Source organism: Silene latifolia, chromosome Y (genome assembly GCF_048544455.1).
Source record: "Silene latifolia isolate original U9 population chromosome Y, ASM4854445v1, whole genome shotgun sequence".
NCBI lineage: Eukaryota > Viridiplantae > Streptophyta > Magnoliopsida > Caryophyllales > Caryophyllaceae > Silene > Silene latifolia.
The window spans coordinates 428141395-428165182 of NC_133538.1; the positions used below are offsets into that span (position 1 = coordinate 428141395).

The 23788-nt window shown below is 34.7% G+C and overlaps 1 protein-coding gene across 4 annotated transcripts; it reads left to right on the top strand.

Annotated features, from left to right (window-relative positions):
* The first annotated feature begins 8518 nt into the window (after positions 1 to 8518).
* On the top strand, positions 8519 to 23762 carry LOC141633209 (kinesin-like protein KIN-14E). 4 transcript variants are annotated; one of them, XM_074445657.1, is made up of 23 exons: positions 8519 to 8767; positions 10289 to 10491; positions 11735 to 11807; positions 11964 to 12095; positions 12170 to 12408; positions 13060 to 13387; positions 13950 to 14043; positions 14141 to 14340; positions 14419 to 14534; positions 14653 to 14755; positions 17302 to 17601; positions 17727 to 17921; positions 19148 to 19312; positions 19553 to 19657; positions 19733 to 19873; positions 20130 to 20324; positions 20447 to 20573; positions 20957 to 21162; positions 21376 to 21558; positions 21658 to 21753; positions 21900 to 22097; positions 22240 to 22511; positions 23254 to 23762. In XM_074445657.1, exons 2-23 carry the CDS (start codon positions 10346 to 10348, stop codon positions 23447 to 23449), a joined length of 3810 nt encoding a protein of 1269 aa, XP_074301758.1. In that variant the 5' UTR covers positions 8519 to 8767; positions 10289 to 10345; the 3' UTR covers positions 23450 to 23762. The 4 variants fall into 4 exon arrangements, with proteins under 4 accessions (XP_074301758.1, XP_074301760.1, XP_074301759.1 ...); XM_074445659.1 differs by having other exon boundaries at positions 20130 to 20213; XM_074445658.1 differs by having other exon boundaries at positions 14141 to 14322.
* Positions 23763 to 23788: the final 26 nt, after the last annotated feature.

The window sequence follows — 23788 nt, forward strand, 5'->3', positions numbered from 1 at the left end:
TTCATTTCAATTCAATTGAAATGACATGACTCATCATGTTTAGCCTTTGAGAAGGCTTTGGTTAGTAGGTTTTATCAATTTCTTGTACCTTACTCAACCTCACTACATACTCGTTTTCCTTTGTAATGTATACATTTGCATTACAATACTTTCTGAGTACGTGTCGAGATCCAATCAAGACATGGGCCCTCTAGCCTAAGAATAGCTCCCACTGTTATCACAGTGTGCGGGACTCATCCTTCTTGCACATCTCATGATCGCAAGTGTACTCAATTTCCGTTATAAATATCTCTCATTGTTCTTTATTGCCTAGAATAATTCTAGAAAATCTACTTCTTAATTAACATTGCCACAATGGTATCTTAACCATCCTAATGTGTTTTGATTATGGTTTTGTCGGAAACCATGCGCAATCTCAATTGTCAATTGTCACTTGTGTAACACCCTTACACAATATTGCATCATAAACACTTTGCATCATAGCCTTAATGCTTCTGCAAGCACTTTAAGGGTAATCTTTATAGCTTACTTGGTAAAGATTACTTAAATTCGATTTTGAAAACAATTCATCATACTCAAAGTATATGAAGTGTTGTACATCTTTACTCATTTAATTGATCCCAATGGAAAGCAAATGGAATCAATCAAATATGTTCAATTTAAATGAACTAGTCATGAATCTTATCAACATAAGACTTCTTATTGACGCTAATATCATGTGGATTTATCTTCATAAATCCGGATATTCAAGATGTATTATAATACTCCAAAAGTCTTAAATCATTCTCAATGATCAATATGTCATCCACATATCGGACTAATTAAAAATTCCGTAACTCCCACTAAACTCCATGTATAAACACAACTTCTCGACTTATCGAGAAATGTTTTATCACATGATCCAAAATGTTGATTCCAACTCATTGATGTCCTACTTAAGACTCTCTCTTAAGTTTCACATTATCTTAGGATTGCAAGAATCTATAAAACTCATGACATGTATTGAATACATTCCTTCTATTGAAGAAGTGGGTTTTAGATTCACTCGCTATGTATTTCATAACCTCATAATGAAACATAATCCCTAAGAAGATCCAAATAGACTTAAGCATTTCAATTTGTGCAAAACCCTTTGCAACCAATCTTGCTTTGAAATATCTCTTTATTAGTGCAAAACCCTTTGTCACTAATCAAGCCCTTTTGTTTCGGATTTTCATGGCTCTAAGCCTTGTATTGAGTTGTGACTTAAACACTCTTATGTAAGTCATATGTTCATTACTTTCTAGAAGTAATCAACTTGAATCAAACAATTTCTTTTGTAAGTTATAAGCTCTTTACTTTCTTAAAAGTAGCATGAATTCATCATTTTTAACAAGTGACGAATTTAACCTCCTAGGTTTTGAAGAAACAATGTCTTACACAAAACGTCTCATGTAGCCAAGAAAGAACAGTTTCTTGCGACATAACATTCTTTGTGGCTTTTGAATAATTTCTCCCACTCTGTCTTCTAGAAATAAACTTGTATTTTAGAAAGATGACTTCACGAGCCACAAACCCGTCGTACTCGTGATAATTGAAAAGGGGAAAAATGAGCATTAATTTCTTGTGAAAACTTACAAACATGGTACCCTTACCATTTCATATCTCATATGATTCGATTTAGTGGAAAAATAATTTAGACAAAATGATAAAATCCCCAAAAGGATCAAGTAACTCAAAGTAACTTGATCGAAGTCCAAACCTCATCGAATGGCGTTTGAATTCTTATCCAACCACACATTATTCCATAATGCGTGCTAAGAGAGATTAATTTGTGATAGTATATCACATTTCTTTTGGCTTATATCAAAGTCTTCACTTTAATAATCCCATCACGACTAAATCGTGATTTCTTGAACTCTTGAACTTCTTCAAAGATTTCTCTATTTACCTTATTAAGTGATCACACTAGTGTCAACTTAAATCGTTGGTAAAAGACGATGATCAACCTATTTTGGATCGATGATTTATAACCTCGATCTCCTTTTCAACCAAAAGGCACGAGACATCTTGCTTTGAATACAAGATACGCATATACCATTAACAATCTAATGGTTTCAAGAGTACTCGATAACTCTTTGCGTTCATCATTCCAAAATTTAAGGTTTAATCTTGGGTTACCAATTTGAGTCTTGCATCATCTTCATGATGTATCATTCTAGTTTGGTTTAGAATATAATCACCTTGATGATGGGCTAGCCATACATCAAATCGTGGTGTATAGGGTCACAAAAGTGAAACCTCTTTTGTATCTTAACAAGTTGTATTCTTATTTAGAGTTTATGTACTTAATAGTCACAATTGAGTAAAACTCCAAACCCAAAAGCTAGATTTAGTACACAATGACTCTATCTCTTGACTTCATTGTTGCTAGTCGTCATATTCTAATCATCCTATGTATCAAACATAATGATGAAAACCACCACCGGTTTCTAATATTGACCAAGTAGTACTAGCAAAATTTATGTTTAATCAAATAAACATTTAAAGAAGAAGGTCCCATTAGATGTCCCACAACTAACTTGTTGATTCTTCAATAATTTGGGGTAGTTTCCTTTCTCGTGTCCAACATTTAAGACAATGGAAACTTTATCGGTCGGGATTGATAGGTTTAGTATCGTCATTCTCAACAACTTTACCTTTAACATTACCTTGTATCAATTCCATCATAATCCTTACTTCTTGAACCTCGTCCTCATCTTAACGGTTTAAGAGAATGCTCCCACTTAATTCAATGAGTCTTTGCTTTGAGAAGCAAAATTGAATTCATGAAGATCACTCTTCATTTGTTCGTTTTAGTCTTAAAACTTTCATTGAAGTGGTTGCGTTTTTGGTCAATTATGAATTGTTGACAAAACTAATTACCAAAACAGTTTATCGCTTCAAGGTACTTAATTCATTTAAGTACATGAAAAATAATCCATTGTAAGTAGATGTGTTAGTCAAGAATCAAAAACCTGTTTGATAATGAATAACTTAAATCTATACTCTTTACAAGAGATCCTTAGCAATGGTTCATATGAGGTTTTAGAAGCAAATTCAAATTTTATCTTTAGTTACGATGTTTTAATGGAGATTCGTTATCAAAATCGAAATGATATCGTATATGAATTGTGGTAAAGAAATAGAACAATGTAAAAACGGAATAGTGGAAAACTTAACATTTATCGTTTTATTAATACTTGAAAAACAAGTATAGCATTTACATAGTGACCTCTACCCAACTATGATAAATGATTCCAAGACCCAAATTCATATTGACTTAGGCACGGTGGGGCCGATACATCCTTTATCAATATAACTCGGTGGATTAACGTTTAATCGATTCTACTTTTAGAACTCTTGGTCGATAATATTACATTAACAATTATCTATAGCCCAAAACACATCGACAAGGGCACGGTGGGGCCGATACATCCCTTATCAAATACTTTTGTTGAGTTCAATCCAAATTTCGAATAAATGTGTCCATGATCCAAACCCACATTAACTTGGGCACGGTGGGGCCGATACATCCCTCATCAACATGAATTCGGTGGATTAACATTCATCACCCACTTCCCCTACGTAACAAGGTTTGTACCCGGTGGGGCCGAGCGCACTCCCTCGCGAAATAGGTTTTCATGGTTTCTACTATTTGGTAAGGCTATGTCTCAATTAATTGTTTTAGCGAGAGGTCATGTCAATTTATTATCTATCACGTTTTAAGTGAACTAAAGCGGTGAACTACGATAATTCGAATTGACACGGTCGATAAACTCAATAAAATAAGACAATGCATGTTTAGTTATGGCGATTTAGCGATGCATGTGACATAAAATAAAATGCAAGCATAAAGATAAATAAATCCTAGTATGGCCATTCCTAAAAATAGAAAAACTATTAATCTATTACATATTCGGAAACCAACTCCATTGGTCCCTTGAACTTCGGTTGTGGCAAGCATCTCGAGGTAACACCGTCTTTATGTATCGCCATTCTTGAAGAAATCCGTCTTTTGGAACTCCTAATGAATAAAATTACATAATAAATTACATAATTTCCTATTATACATTTGTAACTAAAATAAAATAAATCTATTAAATTACAAAACGGTGATACGAGATCACAATAAAAATTACAACCGAATCGATATTCCCATACATTTCGGAAATACCAATTAAAATCTAAGGCCATACTAAGTAAAATTACATAATTCAAAATTACATAAATTAAAATTATGACAATCATAAAGAAAAATGCAGCATTATAATATGTATGAACATGCTCAATTTTATGCTAAATCGCCTTTTAATTAGCCAATATCGTATATTACTCGGTTTTTACGGATTTGCGTGATTTCAACATTTTATAATCACAAAAATACATAAACTCTTATTTATGCATAAGTTAATTACCCTAACCTCTTAGGACTCAAAATATAGTCTTCACTAATAATTTGACCATAATTAACTTTTATTTACAAAATTGTTCATAAATGGACCAAAATTACAAAAATAAGCTATTAAACTTCAAATAAATCACAAAATTTCAAATAAATTCAAAATTTGAAATTTAAATTCATGAACATTCTGGAAAAATCCATGACACTCATAATGTTCAAAATCTTAGGTTAAAAAATTTCGAAAAATTTCCGGAAAAACAATGTTGCGGTTTATCGATATTTAATAAAATAATCATAAAAACATGGAAAAATTATTTTCATTAACTTTTCAATTTTAGATCTGAAAAATACAATAAAATGCAACATTAGACGTTTTTCCTAAGTCATAGATTATGTTTTATTAATTTTACACTAATAATGTCACTATTTATGCCATTTTTCTTCAAAAATTCATAAATCATGCTAAAAGACTTCTTTATAGCCAATTATTTTACACACATCTTGTAAAATTGCATGTGACAACATATAAATTTTCTATGACCAGATTCGAAATTTAACTCATATTAACCTATTTTTCTCTTAAATCCGAATTTAATAATGAAAAATTCATTTTTCGAGCATAACAAGTGCAAAAATTATGAAAATTTACAGGTTATCTCAAAATAATATATGTGATAACATATCCAAAAATCAACTTAAAATTCGAAGTATAGCTAATTTTAGACCAAAAATGACATTTTTACTCATAAAATCACATTTAAATGCCATTATTGTTAAATATGAACAATAAAAATCCGAAAAATTAACCAAAAATCCTAAAACACTTTAGGACCAGAAATATTAACATGCATGTAATAATTTCGTGATATATCATAATAACACAAATTTTACAAGTTTTATTTTGTTATTCATATAACTCGGAAAAACTTTTAACCAATTTGCATGCAAACAACCGTGGCTCTGATACCAATTGAAGGAAATGTAGATTCATATACATGTTAACATACTCATATATGTTTAAACTAATTTGTCATAAAATTAAAACGGATCTTATGCATGCAAACAATAAAATAAATAGAGGAGAAATCATGTCCATACATTGTAAATTTCGGCTATTAGGGCACAAGAGAGATCACCTTTCTCTTCTTGTTCTTGAGCTTTTCAATGGAAGAACAAAGATCTAAGTGTAAGATCTCTCCCTATGCTTTATACCCAAGGCTTCTCTTAATTAAATTAATATTACAAATACTAGTTATAATATTAATCTTATGAAAAATTTGAACCAAAAATGTTTGGTTTTGAGCTCTCAAAACCGGTTGAGAGAAGAGGAGAGGAAGAGAGATTAATTTTTGTCTCACTAAAATAATTTTGTGATTAGAATCATATATTTTCTCTTCCACTCTACAATATAGTGAAAGATCAAATAAAAAGAAAAAGGACCCTTGTTCTTTCCAAGGGAGAACCGGGTAGGGTGAGGGAAAATGGCCTATGCATGGCCTTTGTGCTCTTACACAAAAGGCACTAGGTATGCAAGCCTATATAAGAGTAATCATCATTATGCTTCCCATTAATTTAAACAAACACAATATTTGTTCAAATAACCTCCCAATTTCGGCACATATGTTAATATGGGATCCATATTATTTTTGTCAAATGTCAACATGTCACATGTCATATGTGACATAAATTTGTTATGTAATTTTTAACATATTAAAAATCAACGTATTAATAAAAATACGTCACATAAAAAAAAAAAACTTAGTAATTTCATAATTACTTGTGCCAAAATATTTTACCGTTTATAAATCGCATTTATAATAATTCATCCAAATCCAATTGTTTCTTTAAACAATAATTTCATCCGAGTAATGATACAATTCAATTACTCAGACGTATCTCATTTAATCACATTTCAATTTGATACGTAAATTTTACTTCCAAAATCGTCCGTCAATTTTTTCAAGTAATTTAATTAACTCGTAACATTATACGGTTAATTAAATGATCAATTAAGAGTATCGCCTATAGGTATGACCTAGGGGTCAACGATCACCACCGTCACACGACGAATGTCAAACTCTAGTCGACCAATCATTACCGATATATGTTGACCGATTGTGACAAGAACAATATTACTTCCCAATTGTATTCTTAAAATGAGATTTAATAATGATATTTAAATCATATGATCGCACTATTGTTGAGGACACATTTCCCAACACAGTCATCAACTGCGCGCATAAAATGTATAATTCAATGTGAATTTCATTTCATTTTTTACTAACAAGTAAAACATGCAGGACGAAAGAAAGAAACTCACCAGCAACACAAGCTTCGTAATTTAAATACGCTAGGTCAGGACCCACAGCATTGGTCCTGACAAACATGTACCCAGCAGCCCAACCCTTATCATGGCCGATGTCCAGATTGCTCAAAAGAGGAGTAGTAGAAGCCCTGACCTTAAAACTTATACGGCCAGGACTATTGGTTTTAACAGCGTAACAAGCCTTCAGATCATCAAAGGAAAACGAGATATTGTGCTTTTTACAGAGATAATCAATGGAACACACAACCTTCCACACCATAGGCATGAGCTGATAAGATGAAACGCTAATCTCCTTAATAACCTCAACCATAAGAGGAGAAAAAGGAAGCTTACAACCTGTCCTGAAAGCCCAGTCATGAATGCAGAACCAACCAGGACAAGCCCAATCGGCCCTGATAGGAGAATTCTCAGGGATCCGGACTTGAAAGATCGGCGGGGATGATCCCCTTATCCTTCAATATCTTCTCAAACTCAGGCTTCAAACGATTTGCAAGAGACTGATCATCCTTCAAAGCCTTCGTAGGCCTGAATTGGAAGTCACCATGAGAAATTGAGATCATCTCCAATGGAGAATCACTCGCCTTGCTGATCGTGGAAGGTTGAGAAACGAAGAAGAAGGCAAATTTTCGAAGAAATTTCCTCGATTACTCGAGAAAGAGGGGTTACAGAGTCGCCCTGGTCGACTTCTTTTTTGCAGCCATTGATGGAAGAGTTATGAAGATTAATTGAAGATTGAAGAACTGAGAATTAAAGAAACTAGAGAGAAAGATTATTAAGAGAGAAATAAGAAGAAATATTTTGGTGGAGTTCAACTTAATGAAGCACGCAGGTATTTATAGTGGAGAAGATTAGAGTTTCAACCGTAAAGGAAGTGGATAATCATTAAGGAAGTTGCAGTAAATCTTACACGCGTCATAAACTCGCTATGAAAAATAGCCGTTCTGAGAAACGATTGGGTATAACTTAACCGTTGGGTAATTTTTCCAAGATCAAGGTTATCTCCTCATTTTCGTCCTGACACACTAAAAATAAGGAGATAAGGGGTTAGGCCTGGAAATCCGCAGATCTCCCTGATTAGTATCTCATCTAAACCTGACTGCCAGGCTGTCAGGCTATCAGGACACATGAAGACAGGCGCCAGGTCATGGAGAGGACAACGGTCAAAATATCAGGACGATATTAGACCATAAACGCGTATTATAAAAGGATTATATACGCAACATTGAATGGAAAGATCTTGCAGTAAATGCAGTAATTAAGGGAGAAATATTAACAATTATTATGGACAATTATGGAGAATAATCCGCATTAAATCCAGCATCAGGCAGCCGTTCAAGTGAAGCTTATATAAGAAATACCTTGAAGACATTTGCAACACATCATACACACAAGAATAAGCATACATCTACATACACGATACTTAGAGAAATATAAGCATTGTCGTTGTCATACAATTATTCTCCTAAATTACATAGTGAAATCCTCTCCTGGCTTGGTGCCCGTGGTTTTTTTCCCATTCAAGGGTTTTCCACGTACAAAATACTTTGTCTTATTATTGTTATATTCATAGCATACATTCTTACCCTGACGACCTGACCAATAGACCGATTAGAGCTAGTTAACCCTACTCAAATCTACCCTAACCTGATTTCGCTTTGCACAAAATCCACACAAAACAGTTACCTTTTCATGTTTCATTTTCAGTTAACAACTTTTTAAATTCTAGCTACCTTTTCAATTTAAGTTATCTTATACTACCCAACAGAGCCAAGTACAAAGTTGATTGGAGTAAATTTTATACGCAATTTCTCGTGAGTCGTGACTGTCACTCTTATTTCTCTATATCTCTCTCTATTGTTTTCCATTTTCCATTATTATTATTAATTATTTCCATATTTCATTCTTCTCTTTCTCATCTGCCGCCTGAATATTGTCAAAATCCCTCTTCTTTTATCGCCATTTTACAAAAGATTCAATCTTCCTCCACCATCTTCTTCTGCAATTGATCTGGTATTTAGGTACTTTTCAATTTTTGATCCTTACTTAGTTTTCATGTCATTTTTTTTGTATTTTCTCCTGTTTTTGTTATATGGGTCTGCCACAATTTTTCATTGTTGGTTCAAAGATCTGACCTTTTATTAGTTTAACTTTGTGCCTTTTTTGTTTGAGAGTTGTTATGATATTGTGGAATGTTGATGTTGTTCATTGTTTTTTGTATTATTGTATTACTAGTCTTAAACCCGTACATTTGATTAATTACGTCTTTCTAAATATGTCAGGAGAGTTTTGTAAAATGTATACAATTAAATGGAAAATAGCACGTAGTTTGTTATGTCGGAATTTCGTCGTATACAATCAATTGGAACAGAGGAAATTATAGTTTGTTATGTCGGAATTTCGTGTATACAATCAATTGGAACAGAGGAAATTATAGTTTGTTAGCTTCATTAAGCTATGATTTTAGCTCTGCTGGTTTTTAAATTGCTTCCCAAGCATTTGATTTTGATCTTTATTGATTCGAGAAATTTCCCTTGGAGTTGTGGTAATTTTTAGCTATTTGTTCAGTTTATTTTTTGTAACTTGTTATTTTGATATTTAGAAATATTTGAAAATTGGAAGGGGGTTGCAAAATGCAATGTCGATTGTGGTCCATCAACATGGTAATTACATTTAGGGCGGGCAACTATGACCCGACCCGAACCCAAGTAAACCCGACCCGACAAGACCCGAAAATAATGTGACCCGAAACCGACTCGACACCGACCTGATGACGACCCGTAACCCAACACAACCCGATCATCAGGTCCATCAGTGACCTGAACACGATCCAGATCTGATTGATACGTTTGACTTAATAATGAAGTAATTAAACCAAATAATAAGTTAAAAACTAAATTTAATGGTAAAAAATTGTAGTAATGCGATTATGTAACCGGAACCGATAATGACCCGGCCCAAACCCGACCCGACCCGACCCGACACATCATTTGAGCCGAATGACCCGACCCGACAACGACCCGAACCCGACTCGATCCGAAAGGGTAGGTTCACCCGATATGACCCGAACCCGATATGACCCGATCTAAACCCAACCCAACTGACCCGATTGCCACCTCTAATTACATTTAATGCTTTTGTGGGGTTCATTTCGAGGTTCGTGTAGTATATCCACTCGTTCATGTTTTCTTTTACCGTATGCACACACAATTCTCAAATTTTTGTGATGTATCTTACTCAGTCATTTATTTGGTCTATTGATTGTAGGATTGCTTATGTGATGCTATTGAGTTGACTTACACTTTCCGTTTTGTTGTAATGTGCTCATAACCAATGCCTTGTTAATGTTAACAAGTTATTGGACGAGACCATTTCCTATGCGAATGTTAAATTGGGTTGGTTTCAAGGTGTGACGGTCTTGTACAAGGATGACCGATGAATGTTTTATTCTGTATTTATTTAGCTTGTGCAAATTATTTGTTATTTTGACTTGGCGTTCTTTTGGATTATAGCATAATTGAAGATGTTTTCTTGATTTTCAGTAAGTTAAGGCCATATACCAAGGTTTCCCCATCTACCTTTTCGAACTTGATCATGAAATGACAATTGAGTTGATCTCGAATATGGCTCAAAGTTCGAGATTTTCTTCAATTAGTGCTAATGGCAATGGGTCTCCTTCCCATTCAGAAGCCTATTCAAATGGAGACGACTATGATAGTGATGGTGCATCAAATTTCGCTCCACCGTGAGTTTCTTATTCTTCATTGACATTATGTCGTACTAGCATTGTAAGGTTTCTCTATGCATGGGTGTAACTATTGTGAACCACCTCAGTTCATGTTAAATAAACTCAGTGATAGCATGGTTTTATATATAAAGCTGTGTATTGCATTGCATTAGATTGTGTGAAATTTTTGTGCACTTCTACTGCCGCTTGTCGCCTCTAGCTTGAAGTAATAATGTAGAATATCATATCATGTCAGAAGTCCTGCCGTGGAAGCTCCAATAACTTCGTCTGTATTTCCCATTGCTTCCTATCTAAAACGCTTTCTCAGGCTCGATGAGGGACTAGAGGGAATGGTGACGGAGAGGGCACAATGGAGGGCAATGATACATGTGGATTTTTAGTATTTGACGTTATTTGAGATATTTAATGTTTTTATTTAATTTTAAAAAAAAATTATTTCTTTTTGGATTTATTACACATTCTTACCAACAACTTTCTTATATATTAATACTTGGTTCACTTTTAAGGTAATCCGGACCCTTAAGTTTTACTTCGGTTTTCAAAATCGTTTTAATCTTTATTCTCGATTTAAATTCTAAGTTTTATAAAAGAAATCCGGAATTCAATTTTAAAACGTATAAGTTTACCTGACTTTTGTATTATGTTTCACTCCCCTTTTGTTTTTCACTTTTTCTTTTCTATTTTTTTTTTCGCATTGAGGTGCGCGTTCACCCATGGACGGTTCCAAAGGATGATTCATGTCAGCCGACCCCAAATCATTTTGGGATTAAGGCTCTGATGTTGTTGTTGTTGCTGCTGCTGCTAAGAAGAAGAAGAAGAAGAAGAAGAAGAGGAAGAAGAAGAAGAAGACAAGGACGAGAAGAAGAAGAAGAAGAAGAAAAGAAGAGGAAGACATGTAGTTAATAATTTCACTAAGGGATACTATGCATTGTTAAATGGATTAAACTAGTTTCAACAGATTCGCCAGAATTCTTCAACTGATTTAATGGAGAACTTTTTATGTGTTGCAATCAAAAAATATTTTGTTTAGTGATATCGGGGAAGGCATAACACGAAATTTTGATGTACAACAATTAGAATGGTTGTATTAATATATATCGTGCTCCAATATAAATTTCTGCTGTTTTGAGTGCCTGTCAAATTATTTCAAAAAATTATACTCGTATATTTTACCGATTAAAAATGCAAGTATATATATCTCGTTTTGGTACTTCATGACTGATTCTTATAATATTGACAGCACACCGATGACCCTATCAATGTCGATTCCAGCTGAACTTGCGGGGGCGATTCCCTTGATTAATAAATTTCAGGTGAGATGATCTTTTTTCCACTATTCTTCTATCTGTTATGACGATTTCAAATAAATATTTTTTGTTAGCTGATCTCAAAGCTCTATTCTTTCCTTTAGTAGGCTATACTTATATAAATCTCTCAAAAATTTTGTCGATCATACTCGCCACTTTCAGGTAGAGGGATTTTTAAGAGCTATGCAGAAACAGATACAATCATCTGGGAAACGTGGCTTCTTTTCTAAAAAGCCCTCTGGTACTCAGGGTCGGGAAAAATTCACCTTCGAGGATATGCTTTGCTTTCAGAAGGTACCATGCTTATTTTTAGTGTATATTACTTAGCTTGCAAAGTCTTAGATTAACACTCAACAAGAACTTGACAGGATCCAATACCAACTTCGCTACTGAAAATCGGTACTGATTTGGTAACTCGCGCTACAAAGCAATTCCAAACTATTTTGAAGTATATGGGAGTTGACTCTTCAGATAGAGTTGCGCCAACAAGAATAGACGAAAGAATTGAGCTGGTTGGCAAGTTATATAAGCACACACTGAAGCGCCCAGAGCTGCGAGACGAACTCTTTGTACAAATTTCAAAGCAAACCAGAAATAACCCAGACAGGTGCAAAAAACTTTTCCAATTGCTACCTCCCTCTCCTGCAGGGGCGGTTCTAGGACTTGATGGAAGGGGGTGCGTAAAATTTTTTAACAATGAAAATATCGAGTTATATGAAAAAAATATTGTTTAGTTGGACAAAATGTATGATATATAACATTAAATAAAAATTGTTCAATGCAAGGATTGAAATCATGACCTCTTACTAAGAAATAGTCTGAATAACCACTAGACCCATATAACTAATGTGCTCCTCTACTAAAGAATACTGTAATTATTTTTCGAGAAAGGGGGTGCAGATGAACCCTCTGCACCCCCGCCAAAAACGCCACTGCTCTCCTGTGCATTTCTTGTTAATAGTTACTCCCAGCCAAATTTAGTATTTCGCTTTGACTTTGGTTGTCAAACAATGTCAACTTTGACCAATAATTTCTACAAACATATGTGGAGATAGAAACGTGAAACTCGTTACGTTTACTTTATTGAAAGTTCTGTTTTCATACTATCGATTTTTAAGTAGTTGTAACTATTGTCTATTGGGAGAAAATAGCTGTCAAAGTCGACATTGTTCGGGAGCCAAGTCAAATATGGGACAACATAAATAGGATAAAGGGAACACTTAAGTAGGTTCTACTTTAACTTATCTTTGTATAACAGGCAGTATCTAATCAAAGCGTGGGAATTGATGTACTTATGTGCATCCTCTATGCCCCCAAGCAAAGAAATAGGCGGGTATTTATCTGAATATGTCCATAACGTAGCTTACAGTGAAAGTATAGACTCTGAAATCCAGTTACTAGCACAAAATACTTTAAATGCCTTAAAGAGCTCTATCAAGGCTGGACCCCGGCAAATCGTTCCTGGTCGAGAAGAAATAGAAGCTCTGTTGACAGGTAGAAGGCTTACGACGATTGTCTTCTTCTTGGATGAAACTTTTGAAGAGATCACATATGACATGTCAACAACTGTAGCTGATGCAGTTGAGGTATATCTGGAAATCCTTGATGTTTTCATATGTTCCATTTCTGGTCATATCAGATATATGAACTTATTGAGAAACACGGGAAAGAGTAATGCTTACATGCGCATACTAGGCTTTTCAGATACTGATCATAATTTTGACGGTGTATGCAATGGTATTAAATAACATAGAGGATGTTTCAGCTCGACCCATGATGAAAACTGCCGTGAGACTTGCATCAAGTGATTTCTATTTCACAATAAAAAAAGAAGTGAACCATCTAATGAGCCTCTTTATTTATCCAACTTAATCCAAACCAAAGAATAGTGAGTCTTTGTCTCCATTAGAAGGAATATTACTATTTGTTGCTTGATATTCTTGTGCATCCCCCCTTTGCCCCGTAATTTGCGAGAGCCTTTGAGGCACTTGGGTAATTTTTTTGTTGCTGTTGACTTATTGCTACATACCCTAGTGCGAGAAACAAAATCTTTTTAATGAATATTTGGATCTATAAAGTGGCTCATATAAATTAAACTTAGAATATTGCCTCGACTAACGAATGTAACGATGTTCTTACGTACTTCAGGAACTTGCTGGAATCATTAAACTATCTGCTTATTGTAGCTTCAGTTTGTTCGAATTTCGCAAAGTTGTCACTGCTGCTAAATCAAATGATCTTGGTATGGGTGCATGCTCTTTTTTGGTTTCCTGTACTCGTGTTTCATTATTTGGTTTCCCTTTAGTTGCTAATATTCCCTTATCCATGCTGTCAAACAGAGGAGTACGTCGGTTTAGATGAAAACAAATATATTGGTGATCTTCTGACTGAATTCAAGGCTTCAAAAGAGCGTAGTAAAGGGGAGATTTTGCACTGTAAATTGGTGTTCAAGAAAAAGTTGTTTCGGGAGTCAGATGATGCTGTAACTGACCCCATGTTTGTCCAACTGTCATATGTTCAAGTAATTGTCCAAGTTCAGGTTATGTCAGACTTCTATTATAATGTCGTTACTATTATGTTCTTGTGATTCTTATATGTGCCTTGTGAACTTTTGTAGTTGCAACATGATTACATATTGGGCAACTATCCAGTTGGGAGGGACGATGCTGTGCAGTTGTCTGCATTACAAATTTTGATTGAAATTGGTTTTGTTAGCCATCCACAAATGTGTGCGTAAGTATATTATTCTCCTAAAGATCTGGACACCTTACTCCAAGCCATTTCAATTTTCAATGTCTATGTGAGCATCAATTTTTTAAATAAAATTTCTTGATTGACAATGTACTTTCAGTGATTGGATTTCCCTTTTGGAGAGATTCTTACCAAGACAGATTGCGATAAGTCGGGCACAGCAGGATTGGGAGGAGGATATTGTTTCTCGATATCAGTTAATGGTATAATCTAAATTTCAATTTCTTTAGTTAGGAGGGAGTCACATATGAAAATCAAACCATGTTTTACCCTGTAAATAACAAGTTATAAGAAAATGTTCGCCTTTATATAGATTTCAAGTTTCTATAATCGCTTGACCGTTCCTTTGCCTATGCTTTTCCAAAAAAAAAATGTAAACAACTAGTTGAATAGGAGAGATTATTTGATTTTGTTCATGGAGTCCTTTTTATTTGATTTACTATTAATGTTGGAAGTCTATAGGATCTGTACTGGAACAATAAAAAGTATTTGTGTTAATTTTAGTAGACATGATGGATGTTGTTTCATTAAATCAATTTTGATTATAAACAAAATTTTGTGTAACAAAACCTGGATACATTTTTCTAGCTGCATCTTGGGTACAATGCATGTACATGACGTGTTTTGAGTTTTTTGGCTAATGTCTACCAAGAGAAGTACTTTGGTGGGCTTTGGCGAGAAAGGGTGTGTCGCAAAAATATATTGACCTCATAAAGGACATGTATGAGGGGGCTAGTGCAAGTGTTCGCACTAATGTTGGGAGAACGGAAGAATTTCCTATTACCATCGGGGTGCATCAAGGTTCCGCACTTAGTCCTTTTCTCTTTGCTATAGTTATGGATGAGTTGACAAGGGATATTCAGGACGACATCCCTTGGTGTATGATGTTTGCTGATGATATTGTGTTGATTGATGAGACAAAGAGGGGTGGAGAGAAAGTTGGAATTGTGGAGGCGGGCTTTAGAGACTCGTGGGTTCAGCCGAGGAGTAAGACCGAGTATTTGAGGTGTCCGTTCACTAAGGTGGCGGGGTTGAGATCGACAGAGGCGGGGAGTATTATTTTCGATGGGAATGTTGTTGAGGGTTCGGATTTCTTCAGATATCTAGGATCTATTATTCAAAAAGATGGGGAGTTAGACGGAGATGTGGCTCACAGAATTAAAGCGGGATGGTTGAAATGGAAGAGTGCTTCAGGGTTTCTATGCGATAAAGATATGCCCCAAAGATTAAAGGGAAAATTTTATCGCACGACAATTAGGCACCTTACTTTACGACTCCGAGTGTTGGGCCGTGAAACATTGTCACATTCAAAAGATGAGTGTGGCGGAGATGCGCATGTTGAGGTGGATGTGCGGACATACAAGGAAAGATCGGTTAAGAAATGAGGTTATTAGGGAAAAGGTAAAAGTGGTGCCAATAGAGGACAAGATGATGGAAAACCGACTAAGATGGTTTGACCATGTGAGAAGGAGACCTATGGACGCACCAGTTAAGAGGCTGTAGACTTGGAGAACAGAAAAGGTCCCTAGAGGCAGAGGAAGACCGAGACAGACATGGTTGAGAGTGATAGAGCACGATATGAGAGTTCTGGGGCTTGAGGAGAGTATGGTGACGGAGAGGGCACAATGGAGGGAAAGGATACATGTGGATTTTTAGTATTTGATGTTTTTTGACTGATTTAGTGTTTTTTTATTTATTTATTTAATTTAAAGAAATTAATTTATTTATTTTTCTCTCCTTTACTTCACACTTTTTCAACAACCACTTTCCTATAGATTTTGGTTCATTCCGGATCCTTAACTCTATTTCGGTTTTTAAAAAATCGTTTTAATCTTTTCTCTCGATTTAAATTTTAAGTTTTTATAAAAGAAAGACGGAATTCGATTTTAAAACCCCTAAGTTCACCTTGACGTTCCATTACATTTTCGTTCTCCCTTTTTGTTTTTCATCTTCCCTTTTTTTATTCGCATTTTGAGGCGTGCGTTCACCCATGGACGATTCGAAAGGATGATTCATGTCAGCCGACCCCAAATCATTTTGGGATTAAGGCTCTGATGTTGTTGTTGTTGTTGTTGTCTGTGCGTGCCTTTTAAAACTAAGCTTAGGGGGAGTTTTGTTTGCATAAGGGAAAGAGAATGAAATTAAAAAAGGGAAACAAGGGTAAAAGAAATGGATTACTGTAAACTCTAATATTTGGTTCAAAATTAGGAGGGAAAGAGAATCATCAACATTCACTGCTCTCCAAACCAATATCCACCACCAATGACACAAACCACCTTCTGCCACATACCCACAACCACCAAAAGCGTCGCTGGCGCCCCACTTCATCGGGGATCCTATCTCTGCATCCCGTCGTACAACCACTTACACCAACCTAAAACAACACACCTGCACTAGGGAAACCTCCTCCCACCCCCACAAACACCTATGTTTTTCGGGGGTGGTGGTGGTGGTTTGGATTTGGGGTTTGTGAGTTGGGTAGTGTTAGATGGTGGTAGTGAAAGTGAGGTCAGTCTAAGGAAAAATAGACTAAACAACACCAACAAGGGAATGAAAAGCTTTGATTCCCTTATCCGTAGACCCCCAATCAAACAACCCAGGTGTAGAAATGAAATAAATATCTCAGATTTGTACTTTTCTAGTTACTTTTTCAAAATGATTTCATTAATTTGTTTTCCTTTAATCATAGCTAAACAATTCAAGATAATTATTTGTTTAATTCTTTAAAATTATTTCCTTTTTGTTGTAGGAAAAGTTGACTAAGGAGGATGCTAGGCAGCAATTTCTTAGGATTTTGAGACTGCTTCCATATGGCAACTCCGTTTTTTTCGGTGTCCGTAAGATTGATGATCCCATTGGTCTCCTTCCTGGGAAGGTCAATCTTGGCATAAACAAGCGTGGAGTTCATTTTTTCCGACCAGTTCCCAAAGAGTATTTGCATTCTGCAGAGCTAAGGGACATAATGCAGTTTGGCAGCAGTAACACTGCTGTATTCTTTAAAATGAGAGTTGCCGGTGTACTCCATATCTTTCAGTTTGAGACTAAACAGGTTAATCCCCAACTTATCGTTGTAATCTTGTGTGTATAAAAATGAGGCGTGTTATAAAAGTACTTCAAATTATGGAACTACCATGATAACTTTGAGAACACTAACTTTTTTTTTTGTGCATTTAGGGGGAGGAAATCTGTGTTGCTCTTCAAACACACATAAATGATGTCATGTTGCGCCGCTATTCTAAAGCAAAAGCTATTGCCGCCAATGGAGATCTTCCGAATAATTCAAAGCCAACGTCTGCTGCAGAAGGTAATGAGAAGCGTGTTCAAGATTTGTATAAAGCTGCTGAAGATTCACAGAAACAAATTGATCGAGTAAGTGATTGTATTTAGTTCCTTTAGAAATGGAAAGAAAATGTATAGTGGCAAAGAAAAATAAAATAAAAATGCAAGTAATTTAAAGCACAATGGAAACTTGTCTATTTAAGCACTTCTCTGCTTTAATTAAAAAACTGTGAAGGTTGTTAAATTTCACTCATCTTGCAGTTGATATCCCCATTGATAATGTGTTTTTTAGAAAACTTCGTAATGTATGATAATTTACTATGTAATCTCAGTATTTAACAAATAATTTATACTGTTTTAAAGTTAAGAAGATAACTATTGTCATAGAAATCTTCATGCTCAAAGTTCATCGATATCATGGTCATCTGACCGTGGGAGTAAGGAGATAAAGCTCTTTACTAGTATTACGAAGTTACATGTCATTCTTAAAAGGGAAAAAATGGCACATAAGCATAAATACATGTACCACGAGACTGACACTTCTCTTCTGTTGGCTAAATTAGTGGTAATAATTGATTATCATGAGTCGCTTTTGGGGTCTAACAACTTTTTGCTCTTGCTCGAAAATTTGTAAAACACCCAGTTTACCTTGTCTTAGACACTTAGAATTGTGTCTTTAAGTTTCATCCACCATTTTGAAAAGCTGTTCTCAGAATGGATGCTAAGAAAACTGTCAAAGTCCCATCTTTCTATATAGATGCACGTGAACATGCTGATGACTTTCTATTACGAAGATAAAATCATGCAATATAGTAGACTATAACTTTGGCAAATTTTGTATTCACATTTTATCTTTTATTCGCATTCTTGGGAAATTTGCATGCCAATATATAAGTTTATAACTACATCTTGAATTTTATAATAGGACTTTCAGTATTTTATATTCACATAAAATACTCACATTGCATTACTGATAACTAATGCAACTATATCTTATACTTCCTCCATTTCATTGAATTCCATACATTTGCTTTATATACGTATATCAATGCCCGTTTTCTTTTGTTCATATATTTAGTTACATATTAGTAAAAATTATAAAAATTTGTTATTCACAATGTACTCGGTAAGACAATTAAAACAAGATCTCACATGACTATATTTTATGCTATATATTAGAAGTTGTATCGAATATTCTCTCTACTTGTGAATAGTGTTCAAAAAGGTAAATGTATAGAATTGAATGAAATGGAGGAAGTATCTTTTATCGTTTCTGCCAGCTACTGCGGACTAATTAATTTGCCTTTTTCATTTAGTTATTGGAGGAGTTGCAGGAAAAGCAAAAGTTGGAAGACAAGTTGCAAAAAGAGTTGGAGGCATTGAAAGAGTCTACAATGGATGAGAAACACAGTTTGAGAACAGCTACAGACGAGCGTGACAGACTACGGTCATTGCTTGATGAAAAGGAATATGCTCTTCAGGTGGGCATTTGATGCGATTTGATCCATGACCATTTGTTCTGAAATTACTCGATCCAAACTCATTTTCAAAACGATCCAATAATAATGTACCCAAACCCCAAGTAAACCCGATCCACTCAACCTAGAGCAAGTAATATTTAAAAACGACCTCGACCCACATTCACCTTAATTGGCCCATTTTCCAGAATTATTTGTATACATTTTTTAGTTTTAAATTCTGCAAGTTTTTAAACATTTCAGGCTACTTTGTCGGAAAAAAATAGCCTAGAAGCAAGACTGTCAAAACTGAATGATCAGATACCTGAGCAAAATACCAAGAGAGACTTGTGTGATGCAAATACTCAGGTTATATACTAATTATAGTTACAAGTTGCTTTCTCTCATCCTGTGCTTATTAATAAACCTATTAAATCATAGCAGGCATTGCGCAAGATACAGGATGAGTTGAGAGTGCGGAGTGAAGAATTGCATTCTGCTGAACAAACAGTGAAACGACTAGTTGAAGAAAAGCTGACATTGGAACAATCTATTCGAAGGCTGGAAAGAAAACATTTAGAAGAGGTGATATTTTTGTTGTGATTATTCCACATGTCCAACTTATTATTTGAATATTGGATACTGATTATTATCACTCTCAATAGTTTGAATTACCTTTTTTCGGGTGTAAATATCAATTTAATTTTCTTAACAAATATTTTCACTATGATATTCTTCACTTTATTTATATATTGAATCCAACTTATCTGTCATTGACGATTCGGGATCAAGACTCATTCACTGTTGTTGCATTCTGACTTTATGCTTGTATTGGATGTAGATAGGTAATGCGGGGAAAGATTTAGATAAAGAACGGCAGACCCTAAAGCTTCGCATATGTGATCTTGAGAAGACATTGGAAATAGTAAGAAAAGATTTGGCTATCACCGAGGCTAAACTTGCAGCCAAGGAGTCACATATGTCGTCACTGCAAAGTAGTTTGAATGAGTTAGATGAACTGAGGGAAATGAAAGCAGTAAATACTGAATTCCATTGACTAGATAATGTGCCCTCTAATGTTTTCCAAGTTATGAATTTTGCAACTCTAGCTCTGCTAGAAAAATTCATTTCGTGTAAATTTGTATTACTTGGTTTCAGGATATTGATAGGAAGAACGAGCAAACTTCAAGTATATTGAAGATGCAAGCCACTCAGTTGGCTGAGTTTGAGGTTCTTTATAAGGAGGAACAGTCATTAAGAAAAAAATACTTTAACATGATACAAGGTTGGTTTTTTTGGCTATCGAGAAATGATGCACATCTAAATTATCAATCCCTTCCTTCACAAAGATTTTCGTTTTTGGCAGATCATAGTGATTTTACACTATCATTCCTTTCCACCTTTTGTAAAAATAATGTAAAATATTGTCCTAATTACAATTCTAATATTAATAAAAATTGTTATTTGATAACCGACTCATCTTATTTGCTCGAGTATTTTGTTCTATTAATCCCAATGTAGTTGGATTTCGTAAATTTTTGCAAAATCAATGAAGATCATTGTGAAGGTAATGAAGTAGTTTCTAAGAGTGGAATTCATTTTCTTCTAAAATTATTATTCTTTGCTAGTGGTTTGAGAAACTAACGTGTCATTTTACTTGTCTTGTAGATATGAAAGGCAAGATTAGGGTGTATTGTCGTCTACGACCTTTAAGTGATAAAGAAATGACTGACAATGAACGAAACATAGTTATAAATGTTGATGAGTTTACGATTGAACATCCATGGAAGAAGGATGATAAAGCTAAGAAACATGTCTATGATCATGTTTTTGACGGAACTACATCCCAAGAAGAAGTATTTGAAGACACAAAGGTAGGTTTGATTATCTATAATTGTAAGCTAGCATAGTTGATCAAAGGTCATTAATTGGTGAAACTCGTAACCTAGTTTCAAAACTCGTCCGCATCAAACAATTTTTGTAGCTCCATTTACAAAAAGAAAAATAAAGCAAATATTTTCTGCATTCCTATTCCCATTGAGTATCCAATCCATGTCATTAATTTTATGATGTTTTCATTTGTACAGTATTTGGTACAATCTGCTGTTGACGGCTATAATGTTTGCATATTTGCTTATGGTCAAACCGGTTCAGGAAAGACATACACCATTTATGGTAATGAGCGTAATCCTGGACTTACACCACGTGCCACATCAGAACTATTTAAGATTCTTAAAAGAGATGATAAGAAATATTCATTTTCATTGAAGGTATAGTCTTGTAGTAAACTTGTAATATTTTAGTAAAATTTGCATTTAATATAATCTTTTAGATTTATGTTGCTATTAATATTTATTTTGATATTACAGGTTTATATGCTCGAATTATATCAAGATACATTAATGGACCTTTTATTAACCAAAAATGCAAAGAGATTGAAACTAGACATAAAGAAAGATTCGAAGGTGAATTTAGAATCAATGTATTGTTTATTTACGTGGGAATGCGTGTAGCCAAGATACTTTTCTTTAATTAATTTGTTGAAACAAATGATTTTTCATTGTGTTTTGATTTTCATTTATGACTAATAGTCGGATGATTTTGGTGCTAGGGAATGGTTACGGTTGAAAACACAACCATTGTACATATTTCCACTATTGAGGAATTGAGAAGCGTTATTCAAAAAGGATCTGAGCAAAGACATATATCCGGAACTCAAATGAATGAAGAAAGTTCTAGATCCCATTTGATACTTTCAATTGTTATTGAAAGTACTAATCTTCAAACACAATCATTTGCAAGAGGCAAGGTATGTATTTAATTAGTTAAAAACATAGGTATTATGGTTATTTATTTTTGCAACTGTTAATTGACACATTACTCCTGAGCTTTAAAGTTACTCCTATGTATCGCTTACACTAGATTACTAGTAATTCTTATAATTTTTGCAGTTGAGTTTTGTGGATTTAGCGGGTTCAGAAAGAGTGAAAAAGTCAGGTTCTGCTGGTAGTCAATTAAAGGAAGCACAAAGCATTAACAAATCACTTTCAGCCCTTGGGGATGTAATAAGTGCCCTATCAACTGGAGGACAACATATACCATATAGGAATCATAAATTGACAATGCTTATGAGTGATTCTCTAGGCGGCAACGCTAAGACTCTTATGTTCGTGAACGTGTCTCCCGCTGAATCAAATTTGGATGAAACATACAACTCATTAACGTATGTGTCATCTTTATTATTCTCTTTGATTTGCACTATTCGTATTTGAGCGTCTTTGAGCCATATTTTAGCATGCATCAAAGGAAAATAGCATCACCCAGTGTCTCCATGGTTCTCGCTTATGGTTAGCTAAGGGGTAAAATGTACGCTGCCTTATCATTTTGTGAATAACACTGAGGTCCCACAAAATTAATGATGAAAGTTTTGTTGTGGCGAATATTTCACAATAAAAACAGAGAAAAAAGTTTAATAAAAGTCAGACATTCTTGGAACGATAAGAGAGTGACCAACTATTTCATGTTGGAATACCTGAGTGGTGAAACCTTTGTAGATTTACTCATTGTCCATGGTGTTTGTAGACATTGATAGGGAAATTTAGTAGGGAATCTAGAGTGCAAATTTTGGATGCATAAATTTAGTGTACGAGGCTGACATTTAACAGGGAAAACCCATTCGACTGTTGTTCACTGTCTATGGTGTTTGTAGTTGCACAAAAACATGTGTGAGAATGAGACACTCTTACATGTAGAGACTAACTCATTAAAGATTTCTATAATTAGACAAGGAATAATATGGATATAGTTGGTGCTCACACATGAGACCGTCTGATCATAAGGAAATGCTTTGTGGAAATGTGGAATCTTCTTGTTCCATGTCGAATGGTGTTACATGTTCTCGTAGATTACGTGGTTGTTTCTCCATTTGAGAACCTTGTGTACTAAATTATGAGTTTCATTTCTAGATATGCATCAAGGGTTCGATCTATCGTCAATGACCCAAACAAAAACGTGTCCTCAAAAGAAGTTGCTCGTTTGAAAAAGCTCGTCTCTTATTGGAAGGAGCAAGCCGGGAGAAAAGGTGATGATGAAGATCTCGAGGAGATCCAAGAAGAAAGGCCTCCAACTAGGGATAAATCCGATGGTCGTCATTCTATGTAGGCTCATATTTTGTTATTTATTGAAGGTGTTTCTAGTCCCTGGTGGTGCATTAAAAAGCCTAGGTTTGTAACACCACAAAATCCACGTGATTGAAACCTGTTGAACAGCCGCTATTCAGAAGTTCACGGTAACAATGATAATTATGTGGACGGTCAGCTTGTATGGGCAGAAAATGAATACTTGTGTACATGGTATTTTCTCCACAATTTTCATTTACTATATACTGTACGGTCTGTACCTTTGATACTGCTTATGTTATGTAGAACAAGTTCCTATCTAGTAAATGAGGACGAACACACGCAAAGTTGAATGATGTTTCAGATAGTTATGTTTGAGAAG